The sequence below is a fragment of the Podarcis bocagei genome (assembly GCF_964188305.1).
Source record: "Podarcis bocagei genome assembly, chromosome: 17".
Taxonomy (NCBI): Eukaryota; Metazoa; Chordata; class Lepidosauria; order Squamata; family Lacertidae; genus Podarcis; species Podarcis bocagei.
Window position 1 is genome coordinate 19,603,395 of NC_138143.1, and position 12,803 is coordinate 19,616,197.

Consider the following 12,803-nt stretch of genomic DNA (forward strand, 5'->3'; position numbering starts at 1 on the left):
TCAATGACCTTACTACGTGCCTCTTCATAAAAGGGACATTTAAAGAACAAGTGTTCTGGGCTTCCTATCTCCCAATGGACAGGTGCAAAGTCTCTGGGCATAGGGGACTTCTCTAAAGGCTCCATCCAGGACCGGCGAGGAAAGAGCCACGCTTCTGGCGAGTGCAAAGGCCCTTCTTGCATTTCTAGATACGAGAAAGAAGAGATATGCTGCCGGTGCGGATATGTATCTCTCGATTTCTCCAATTCTGTAGTCGGGGTACTTTGCGCAGTCCTGTTGTCTCTCGGTATCTAATATTCTTTGCCTGACCGTGGCTTTTGCCTGGCCCAAGCCCAGACTTAGAAGGGCTTGAGGGGCAAAACCCAGTTTCTGGAGGGTGTTCAGAACTGCAGTCTGCCAGCCTGACTGGAATTGGTCGCAGAGGATCAGTGGGGCTATCCCTCGGGGGAGCAGATTCGATGTCAGCCATTTGTAGATTGATGTTAAACAAATGCTAGCCTCCACTCTCATCATCCCCGTTTCCAATCTCACCCATGCGTTTGAGACACATCTGGGGACTTGGAGGAGAGCTCTAAGAAGTCTAGATTGAACTCTCTCAAGGGGGGAGAAAGCAGAGGAAGGCGTACCCAAAAGGAACCATACAGGAGTTGTGCCAAAGTTTTGGCCTTGTATAATTTTAGAGCTGTGGGAACGAAGAAGCCCCCTTGCGCTCTGAAGAATTTAAGAATACAATTTGCGTTTTTTTCCACTGAACTCCCGATGGAGTTTATGTGTAGTTTGTTGGTTCCTGAGGCCTGTACCACCATTCCTAGATACTTGTAGTTTGTGACTTGTTCTAATTTATGGCCTTGGAGTTCCCAGCTTCTAAGCTTTGGTTTTTCCCCAAAAGCGAGTATCTTGGTCTTTTGATAGTTGATTTTGAGACATTCAGATTCACAGTATGCTGCGAGCTTTCTTAGTGCTCTTTTGAGTCCTATGCGGGTTCTAGATAGAATTACCGCATCATCGGCATATAGCAGGACCGAAATATGCCTATTTGCAAGCTTCGGCGGATGGAGTTTTGAGTCATTGAGTGCAGATACTAAGTTATTTAGGTAGAAATTAAATAGTAGAGGGGCCAATAGGCACCCTTGCCTGACTCCTTTGAAGGTTTTAATTGGGTCCGTTAGGTGTCCTAGGCGGCTGCACCTTTTTTTATTTTATTTTTTACTATGGCAGACCAACATGGCTACCTATCTGTAACTGAATTAAGAGCGTATAGTGAGGCGTGCCCTCCTGGTTTGTATTTGTCAATGAGATGCTGTAGCGTTAGGCAGTGATCTGTTGTGGACCTTCCAGGTCTGAAGCCCGCTTGTTCTATTGCCAAGATATCTTCATTCTCTAGCCATTCTGCAAACTTATTAAGGAGGTGCTTTGCGTAGTTTACTGATCACACTTAATAGGCTAATCGGCCTATAATTCGCTGCATCACTTCTGTTGCCCTTTTTATAGATTGGAACTATTATGGCTGTTCCCCATTCCCTTGGGATGCGGCAGTGTCATCTATATAGGTGAAGAGGGTGGCTAAGAAAGGTGCCCACCAATCTGCCTGTGCTTTTATCATTTCTGGCGTAATGCCATCTGAGCCTGGGGCTTTGGCCATTTTCAGTTGGTTTATATATGATTTCACTTCAGTTACTGAAACAGGCGGCCATTTAGCCAGTTGTTCTATATTATTATTCTGTAGTGGAGGTTCAGCGTCCTCGCACAAAGATTGGAAGAATGAGACCCACAGGCTAGGGGGAATTTGTGAGGTTAAGGGGGAAATAGCTTTATGGATGCCAGAAGCTACCAGTTTCCAGAATAGTGTCTGATCTTTTGCTTTTGCCGCACTAATTAATTCTAGCCAACATTTTCTGGTATAGGCTTTCTTTTGGTGGAGTATTAGGTCTTTATACTCTTTTTTTAGGGTACGGACAGCAAGATAGGCTCGATGTCTGACAGAATTTTCGGCTGTCAGGGCAGCTTTGTAAGCATTTTGCAGGGCTTTCTTTGCCTCAAAGCAGGTGTAATCAAACCAGGGTTTATTTGATGTTATTGGTTTAGTTGGCCTTTTCTCTGTGGTATTAAAAAGATAGGGTTTAAATTGTTGGAGCAGGCTCTCATATTTGGTGACTCGTTTAATGGAGACACCTGGAGGTGAAAAGGGAAATGGTCCCCCTCTACTCTGACATGTGATTTTCCCCCTCATCCACTGGCAGATTATTTACACAGAATTTGCCTTCCAGACCATATTGGACACTCAGTAGGTTTTATTTTTTTGTAAAGTGAATTCACGTGTACCATTTGGTTAACTTGAGCAAAGTGAGAGCAGTATTAAGAAGCGAAAACATACATATATTAGCCAATTTCCTGCTCAACCTGGTAAATCTGTTGCATTCTGGGTTTTCTTTCCTTCATATTACAATATATCTAGATAAGACACAACAGGATTTGTATAGGCCTGAATCTGTTATCTAGGGGAAATTCCCACTAATATCTCTTCCTTCCTTTTGGGGAGAGCTTTCAGTTATTGCAGTGAGAGTCTTTTTTCCCCTTTTTTTGCTGAGGTAAAGTTGGTGTCTAATATCCTCACAGGCATCTTTCTCGGCCGCTCGGTTTGCCCACTGAAATCCCTTCGCGTTTAAAACAACACGTTTTGATGAACGATGGAAAGAAACCACCTACTGAATAAACATAAGGAATGAAATTCACTTCTGCTCTTCTCATGGGCTCCTTACAACATAGCACTGCTTTTGCAAAATAGCATGGGAAAGTTCACCGGCTTTTGTTCTGTCCTTTGCAGGACTTCTACCATAAACAAAACCCTGCCTGTAGAGTTATATGTTCCTATTTTCTTTTCCCATGAAGCTTTTCTCATTAACCTATAGGTACTTCAAGACTGACTGTCCATTTCCTTCCTCAAAACTTCCCTCCGAAAGCAACAGGTTCTGACGCTCTAGAACAAGCAGTTTTGTGTCAGTGTAGCCCAGAAACCCCAATTTTGGATATAGTTATCTGCATAATGTTTGAGACAGGAGAGTGGGGAGGAGTTGCTCCCCACAAGGCTTGCCCTACTCCTCCCCACCTAATATTTTTTCTCTCTTTCTAAAATTTAACTTGTAGAACATAGTTCATCCCCTCATCAGAATATGCCCCCCTATTAATTTATCCTCCTCTCCACCTGGTCTGCATATATTGCTGTATAGTACCGCATATATGTGAAAGGATGTGTGAAAATTCATATATTTTAGCTCTGGGCAGCAAGAATTAGACAAGTGTACAAATTTGTGTGTGTGACAAATTCCAGAGGAGCCATCCTATTAGGCTGCAATGGATTGCATTGGATTGTTTTGAAAGTCATTGCACCATGAGGTGGAAAAAAGACGCTCTCCGTCCTGTCCTGTATTTTGCCAAAACAAAGATGCCAACCTCAAATGCTTAGGAAAGCAGTGTCTACTGCTGCAGCAAACTGCTGGGAGAGGGCAAGAAAAGGCACTATGGGACTCAGTAATTTTAGATGACTTAATGGTCTTATTCGACAGGTCTCTTTAGAAGGTGATGTGTGGGGATATTTTTCCAGCCAGAACGCTTTACTAAGCATTCATTCTGATTTGTTTGCAAAGAGGTTAGACAATGTTGTTTCAGTCAGTTGATGTCCGACCGCTTTCCAGTGCCTTTTCCCACCTTATCACAGAATAATCTGGGCATTGGAAAGGTGGGTTTGTGGCCTCCAAGCACCAAATCAGCTGGAATTGCACAAGGTGAATTTGCTGGTATGCAATTGAATCCCACCCCAAAATAGGAACAAGTCTTTGCTGCATTTAGTAGTAGTAGTAGTAGTAGTAGTAGTAGTAGTAGTAGTAGTACAATTTATTACCTACCTCGCTGTGGTCTCAACCACTGAGCCTCTTGGGCTTGCCGATCGTAAGGTCGGCAGTTCGAATCCGTGCAATGGGATGAGCTTCTGTTGCTCTGTCCCTGCTCCTGCCAACCTAGCAGTTCGAAAGTACATCAAAGTGCAAGTAGATAAATAGGTACCGCTGCGGCGGGAAGACAAACAGCGTTTCTATGCGCTTTGGCTTCTATCATGGTGTCCCGTTGCACCAGAAATGGTTTAGTCCTGCTGGCCACATGATCCGGAAAAAGCTGTCTGCGGACAAACGCTGGCTCCCTTGGCCTGAAAGCAGAAATGGGCACCACACCCCATAGTTGAATTTTACTGCACTTAACCGTCTGGGGGTCCTTTACCTTGCCCACCCTTCATCCAAAGGTAATTTTTTGTATAAAATAGTCACATTTTTTAAAAGGTTTGGGATGTTGATCAGGTCAACCAAAGGGCTGGTTAAAAAGGAACATTTTTGCCTGGCACCTAAAGGTGTTTAATGAAGGTGCCAAGTGAACCTCCCTGGGGGAGAGCATTCCACAGACGGGGAGCCACTACAGAGAAGGCCCTGTTCTCGTGTTGCCACCCTCCAGACCTCTTGAGGAGGAGGCACATAAAGGAGGGCCTCGGAAGATGATCTCAGGAACCGGCTAGGTTCATACGGAAAGAGGCGGTCCTGAAGTATTGCGGTCCTGTGGGTTTCTGTGACCTGTTTCCATGGAAGGCAGCAAAATGTGATTTCTGGAGCTGTGTAAATCTGAAAGTTGCCTTCCCCACCCCTTCCCCTCGGCTTTCTAACCAAATCACCTCAAAATGCCAACTATTAGTCAAATCTCATTACTTCCAAATGATAGAAGAGAAGCATCTATGCAGGATTTACTGGGCTTTGGGTCGACCTTGAACTTTAATTAATGTGTGTGACTCATCAGCCACCAAATTAGTAATTCTCTCTAAAAGATCTCAGAATTTGCCCTTGTAGTTCCAGCCTTGAAATTTCCCAGACGTGCCACATGAAGGAGGTCTATCGTTTGACCTATCCGTTTATTATATGCATGCAAATTTGAGGTTTAGGTGGGGTGGGTGTACATCGGAAACAATAAAGTCAGTTTTGCAACTGGGCACATCGCAAGAACTTGATGTGCCAGTGAATTGTTGTGTACAGAGGTGGCCATTCGAACCAAGAACAATGTTGAGACATTAATCAAGGAAGTGCCAGGAGAGCATAAATGAACGGTTTCCAAACCAAACATTCCTTATTTTTGCATTAAAACGGGAGAGGGAAGAATGAGAAGGGAAGGACAACGTGTTTTGCCGTTATACAGAGCTGAGTTCAAATTCCAGCCTTGAAATGACACACAGCATATTTCCAAAGCTAAGTGGCTTCCGGCTCTTATTCACAGCCGGGCTGCAGGACAACCAAAAGCAGTAGCTGGAACCACACAGTCATGAAAAAAGCAGTATTTTGGCTAAGAAACAAAAAAGGGCAGCCTAGGTTTTCTGAGCACAGCTCTTCTCCCCACCCCTTTTTTTTTCTTTTGCAAAATGTCCTCCCCTCCCCCAATTTACTCACCCTTTACATGGCAAAGGCCCTTACCCCTCCAACATTTCTCTGATGAAAATCAGGAGGTCCTATTCAATTATTATATTATTATTATTATTATTATTATTATTATTATTATTATTATACCTCACCCATTTGACTGGGTTGTCCCAGCCACTCTGGGCGGCTTCCAACACATATAAAAACATAAGAAAACATTAAACATTTTTTTAAAAAAACTTCCCTATACAGAGCTGCCTTCAGATGTCTTCTAAGAGTCGTATAGTTACTTATCTCTGGTTCGGGAGTCACATAGTTCCATGACCGATTAAAATAGGGACATCCCTTCCATGCCCCCCAACATTTCTCCAATGAAAATCGGGACGTCCTAAGGAAAAGCGGGACATTCTGGGATCAAATCAGAAACCGGGATCCTGTAAATGCGGGGCTGTTCCTGGGAAATAGGGGCACTTGGAGGGTCTGCAGGCAATGTGTCCTTTTCCTCCACCATGCCACTGATGTCATACAAGGGTTGCCAGTACAGTGGTACCTCTGGTTGCGAACAGGATCCGTTCCGGAGGCCCGTTCGCAACATGAAAACAGCACAACCCGCAGCGGCGTGTCTGCGCACGCGCAGGTTGCAATTTTGCGCTTCTGCGCTTGCGCGAGCAGCGAATGCTGGAAGTAACCTGTTCCGGTACTTCCAGGTCGCCGCAGGACGTAACCTGAAAGAACATAACATGAAGCAAATGTAACATGAGGTATGATTATGATGCTCACAGGTGCCACCAAAACATCTTATGCTGCCTGCAAAGGGTCTCCAGAAATTTCCAGTTCTGTGTCATGCTCCCACTGGATTCATTTTGTGATATGCCACCCCCCACTCCACTCCACCACATGACACCCATAGCACTTTTTTTTTTCTTTTTCCAAAATTCCAAGTGTTGCCACTGGTCAAAAAAGCTTGCCAAACCCTGATGCAGTGCCAGATTTACGTACAGTGGTACTTTGGGTTACAGACGCTTCAGGTTACAGACGCTTCAGGTTACAGACACTTCAGGTTACAGACTCCGCTAACCCAGAAATAGTACCACGGGTTAATAACTTTGCTTGAGGATGAGAACAGAAATTGCGCGGCAGCAGTGCGGCGGCTGTGGGAGGCCCCATTAGCTAAAGTGGTGCTTCAGGTTAAGAACAGTTTCAGGTTAAGAACGGACCTCCAGAACAAATTAAGTTCTAAATCCGAGGTACCACTGTATAAGCTAAAAAATATATAGCTTAGGGCCCCACTCTCTTGGGGGCCCCCAAAAAAAATTAAAGGAAAAAAACAACTGGATGTATATTTCCAAAATACAGTGGTACCTCGGTTTACGAACTTAATCCGTTCCGGACGTCCGTTCTTAAACCAAAACCGTTCTTAAACCGAGGTGCGATTTCCCTAATGACACCTCACACCGCCGGTGCCCTTCCACCGTTCGGCTTCCATTCTTAGACTGAGGTAAAACTTGCAAACCAGGACACTACTTCCAGTTTTGCAGAGTTTGTAAACCGAATCATACGTAAACAGGGCTGTTCTTAAACCGAGGTACCACTGTATAAGGTAAAAAACAAATAAAACCTGTATACAGCAACAGTGTTTTGTGTTGTGTAGGCTCCTATGATGTACGTCATGGGCCGGCCTGCTAGCCTGCTCCCTAATATATCACTGGTTTGCTCATTTCTGTATATAGGGCGCCTACATTCTGCATGTGCAAATGACTTTAGATATCTATGAGGTCCATAAATTATCATATAGCATATATTCAACACAAAAAACAGCAACAATTTGTTGTTGACAAAGGACAGCTGGACATACAAAGGACCCCATTACCTTCAGTAGAATAGAATAGAATAGAATAGAATAGAATAGAATAGAATAGAATAGAATAGAATAGAATAGAATAGAATTTTTCCCCAGACACTCTGGGTGGCTTCCAACAGAGTATTAAAATACAGTGGTCTGTTAAACATTAAAAGCTTCCCTAAATAGGGCTGCCTTTGGATGTCTTCTAAAAGTCTGGTAGTTCTTCTTCTCTTTGACATCTGGTGGGAGGGCATTCCACAGGGTGGGTGCCACTACCGAGAAGGCCCTCTGCCTGGTTCCCTGTAACTTGGCTTTTCGCAGTGAGGGAACCACCAAAAGGCGCTCGGCGCTGAACCTCAGTGTCCAGGCTGGATGATGGGGGTGGAGACGCTCCTTCAGGTATACTGGGCTGAGGCCATTTAGGGCTTTAAAGGTCAGCGCCAACACTTTGAATTGTGCTTGGAAATGTACTGGGAGCCAATGGAGGTCTTTCAGGACCGGTGTTATGTGGCCTTGGCGGCCGCTGCAAGTCACCAGTCTAGCTGCCACATTCTGGATTAGTTGTAGTTTCCAGGTCACCTTCAAAGGTAGCCCCACGTAGAGCGCATTGCAGTAGTCCAGTTGCTTAGGGCCTCATCAAACCTAAATCCAGCCCTGCCCTGATGCAACATATGGACCAGGCACTCGATATCAAAACTGGCTCAATTTGACCGGGCTCCATTTTTGCTATCTGCCACCACTATGCTACCTCCCTGGCCAACAATTTCTGCAGGGCCAAAGGTTCCCCATCGCTGGTATAACCCAGTTAGTCGTATTATTCTTCCATTCTTTATCACCTTCTCCTCCTTCTTGGCTGAGAGCAAGAGTGAGCAACTGCCTTGTAAACTGTCCATCTTTATTTCCTCTCAGACATACTGAGGAATACTTGCTTTTTTTGCCCTGGGGAAACTTGGACAACTTTGTTGTACAGAAATAGGATTCTAGGGCACAAGCATTTCTCCGAGCTCTCGAAAAATCTGCCTTTTGTTCTCTTGTGGCTTTTGGCATTTGTTACTGTTTCCAAAGCAGGATATGCATAACGCCGAACCAAACTTAGCTTCTTTTAACTTCTCGGAGGAGATAGTAACAGGAGGAAATGAGCTGGGGTAAACCTCTTGGGTCCTCTTGAATTATGCCGTGCAAATGGAGCATTGCATGTGGGTGTCGATCCTGCAAATTCCACCCACCTCCCCACCAAAATGCAGTTTATGGGTTTGCAAAGCTTCATTCTACATTCATCTAAGGGCAGGTTCCCAAGCAGAATAGTGCATAGTTGTGGATTCTCACAACTGTTTACTTCCCCAAAAGCAAAAACTTCCATTACAAAGATTGACTTATTCACCGGACTAACTTACATTCTGATGGCTGGGGGGAAAAACCACTCATAGGAAAGATTACCTGTTGTGCAAAAATTCTCCTCTGGAGTACTTGCAGTTTTTTAAAGAAAATAACAACCCCTTTAAACAACACAACATCAATCTTCTTGAAAATAGAGATATGCTCACTGAAACAGACTGCTGTCCATTAATAAATTGTATGTAAATTTAGTAGAACACACTCCAGACGATTTTTAATGCTCTTATTAAGCAGATCATTAGAATAATTTGGCGACTTCCCAGCTCAATATTCTCGTGCTTACACAGAAATAAGTCCCACTGTGTTCAGTGGGGTTTATTCATTAGTAAGCATGTTCACGAGTCCAGCCTTTGGCTTCAATCCTATATCCACTTATCTGGAAGTAAGTTCCACTGCATACAGTAGGACTTAAGGTAAAGGGACCCCTGACCGTTAGGTCCAGTCACGGACGACTCTGGGGTTGCGGCGCTCATCTCACTTTACCAGCTGAGGGAGCCGGCGTACAGCTTCCGGGTCATGTGGCCAGCATGACTAGGCCGCTTCTGGCGAACCAGAGCAGCACACGGAAACACCGTTTACCTTCCCGGCGAACGGTACCTATTTATCTACTTGCTCTTTGACGTGCTTTTGAACTGCTAGGTTGGCAGGAGCAGGGACCGAGCAACGGGAGTTCACCCCGTTGTGGGGATTCAAACCGCCGACCTTCTGATCGGCAGATCCTAGGCTCTGTGGTTTAACCCACAGTGCCACCCGTGTCCCAAGCATCTGGGTACAGTAGGACTTACTTCGGTGTAAATGTGCATGGGATTGCACTTTTAATGTGTATTTAACCTCCCAGTGTCATTGTAGCATCAGAGAATACTATTGACCTAAAAGGAAAAATGGAATTGATCTTCTGAATCACCTCCATCACTAAGGGAGGAAAATGTGTGTGGTGGGTGCGGTGTGCCTTGGGTGTCATCCCTGGGGGGGTGACATCACCGCCCCCAGGTGCACAGCATGTGTGCCACTCCAGGTGCCAGAGCAGCTAGCGCTGCCTCTGACCTCCATGTCCCCAAAACATCATGTTGGAGCAGTTTATAGACACATCTGTTTGGGAGAAATATATCTGAGATTTGCTGCTCTGCCCAGCCTACAATTCAGGTGAATTGCTGCCCACGCACCCACCCCTAAGCTGGCATAAATATCCAGAGAAAATAAAACCAACCCTTGCCAAATTAACAGCTTAATTATGCTCACCCAAAGCCAACAAGTGCTGCTTAGAAACATCTGACAGCTCTTTGCTTATCACATGTGAGCTCAGTTCTCAGCTGGAAATGTAGCCGGGGGAGAAACTGAGAGGAGGGGAAATGGGATGGGAAATCTGTGAAAAGAGCATGACTGGCTGACTGGAACAATGAACAAGACCCTCCATGCTGCAACATTTTGTTGCAGCTCTTTATCTCCTTTGCTAATCCCTTGAGCGTGGGTAGGCAAACTAAGGACCGGGGACCAGTCGCCTTCTAAATCTGGTCCATGGACGGTCCGGGAATCAGCGTGTTTTTACATGAGTAGAATGTGTCCTTTTATTTAAAATGTATCTCTGGGTAATTTGTGGGGCATAGGAATTCGTTCATTTTTTTTTTCTTTTCCAAAATATAGTCCGGCCCCCCACAAGGGCATCTTTGCTACATTGCTTTTGAAACAGCGTGAATGCTGATCTTACTTCTAAGGTGATCTTTCAGGAAGCAGCGCATCAAACCACCCTCCCCTCCCTCCCTTAGCCCTTAAAAAATCAATCTCGCACCCCCCCCCCCACCCACTTTTCCCTCTCAGGTAGCTGAAAAGCTAAGAACTGCTAAGTATGGTGCCAGCTTTGCTTCTTACAGAACCTGACCATCAATGAGAGCCCTGGGGGATTCCAGTTCAGGTTCTGGAGACTCGAATGACCCCCGAGAACCCAGAAGGTAGCCATTATAAACAGATAAATCAAGAAAACAAAAGGATTTTTCCCCTCTCTACCCCACCCTAAAAGCCTTTTATGGGGGCCTGAAAGTTTGAATAGTATCTCTGGGAGTAATTAGAAGAGGAGGTGGACTGGCACATTTTCACATACCACACATAGGCGGAGGGGCTTGTTATTCTCTTAATTCTTCCTATTAGAGGATGTCCCTATTGTTTCTGACAGCGCTGGCCGTGACCTGCTGGGGGTTCTCAAAGTGCAGTCCTCTTTCCCGCTCCCCAGAGCTGCAGATAAGTGTTTAGATGTAGGAGATGGATGGAGCTCGCAGAGAGCCTCTCGAATCCTGCTGATGCATAATGCCTTTAAGATCCTGCCTTTCCCCATCCTAATCTACAGAGGAAACAGGAAAAAGGAACTTAAAACTCCCTTTGCTTGCTCAGACAGCCACAGAGTTTTGTTTTAGCCCACTCTCGGTCTTGCAGTTAACTTGTTGCTTCCTGGGCCGGCGAGCATCACTCTGACGATGCAAGCAAAGAGCAACGACTAAGGGGTCTTTTACCACTGAAAGGGGCATCTGTTATTCCGTGAACTGGATGGATATACTTGGCAAAGCAGGGACTGTTTTGCCACTTCTGGTTTTCTGCGGGTTCAGCTTCATGCTTTCAGGTAAGACTCCTTCAGTTACTTGGGAGGGTCTGTCAGAGGATGTCAGTGAACTTCTGTAATGCACCAAGGAAAGGTCAGATTGCAAAATCCTTTTCCCTTGTCTCGTTTGATCCTGGAATCTTCTGTTCATTTTGTTCCAGAGAAGTCACCCGGCGATGCAGATTGTTATGACGGACTCCTGCCTGTCACGTTATTATTTTTTGAGAATTTGTTGCGGGGAGGGTGCAGGCAGATAACTTTGCAGGTGTTTGCTTGAGTCCAATATACATTTTAGATTGGTGTAATAAATCTTTTCGATAATGATGATATTGATGGTCATAATGCGACTGTTCCTAACTCGGTTCAGAAGTAGCACATCAACCGTCTGAGAATTTGCTGAGAAAAGGACTCCCAATTTTGTTCCCCGGGGCGCTTTGCAAATAAAATTGACACACCTACAATATCAGGGTGTGTTTTTACTTTTGAAATCTCTCATTACATCCCTTTCACTTTGCGAATCTAGGCACTAATGGGGTGAAACATTGTTGTGATAGATGCATTTAATGTGAGTGCTTACATTACAAACGGATTTAAATCACTGCTTAATGGCAGAGTTAGCATCCATTGTTTATATAGATTTGTGAGAACTGCAAAGTGTGGCATTTATTATAATTAGTGCTTGGCAATTAAACACAAGCTTTTAATGCCTGGAGATGTTTTGCTACTTCAGTCAAAGATAGTGATACTTAAAATGAGAAAATGTAGCTTGTTCCTTTTCCTTTTACCTTTTCTCTGTTTATCACAAGTATTGCTCACTTCCTTTATCTCCAGGCAGTCTTTCTACACTGCAACATTAAGGCTGCAATCCTAAACAAACTTGAGATGGGACCAATTTTATACTCACTCAGGAGTTAAGTCCCATTGAATTTGGCTTTTTAAAGGAGCTGTTTATAGGGATGCACTATAAGAAAAACTTTGCGAAGCAAGGCAGGTGGAATAAGAAAAGTAGAGCGAAACTTGTGATAACTAGCATGTTGACTCAGGTGGTCTGGGTTCAAATCCTCCATAGCCATGGGTTCACTGAATGAGTTTATCCAATACGTTTTTACTTACCTCACTGGTCCATCCGTACAATAGGAATAAGAGGAGCCCATTGCACAGTATGCTTGTGAGGGGAAATAAGAAGGGGAGGGAGCAGTTTTTTTTCACACGCCATCACTTATTGCTAACCATTTACTCTGGAGGGTTGATGCCAAAATCATTGCCGTGTTTATGATATTTCTATTATGACCTAGTCCCCTCTGTTAAAAAGAATACTTGTGCGTTGGTTCAGGAAATTTGAAAACTAGGTTGTAAAACATGCTATAAATAACAAAAAAAACATGCTATAAATAACAAAAAAAGGAGTCTAGAGTTCACCTCCAAAAACTTTCTATTCAGTTCTTCTGGGAGCAACAAAATCTGTATCTGATGAACTACTAGAACAGCCCTTCTCTAACTTGGCGCCCTCTAGATTTTGTTGGACTCCAGTGGT

The 12,803-nt window shown here is 44.4% G+C and overlaps 1 protein-coding gene across 1 annotated transcript in view; it reads left to right on the forward strand.

Moving 5' to 3' along the window:
* Window positions 1-10,940: 10,940 nt before the first annotated feature.
* Window positions 10,941-12,803, forward strand: part of TEK (TEK receptor tyrosine kinase) — a 48,983-nt gene continuing 47,120 nt past the window's right edge. The window contains exon 1 of the mRNA XM_081176194.1: window positions 10,941-11,290. Within this exon, the coding sequence (XP_081032320.1) occupies window positions 11,218-11,290 (73 nt within the window). The 5' untranslated portion in view covers window positions 10,941-11,217. The remainder of the gene's footprint in view (window positions 11,291-12,803) is intronic.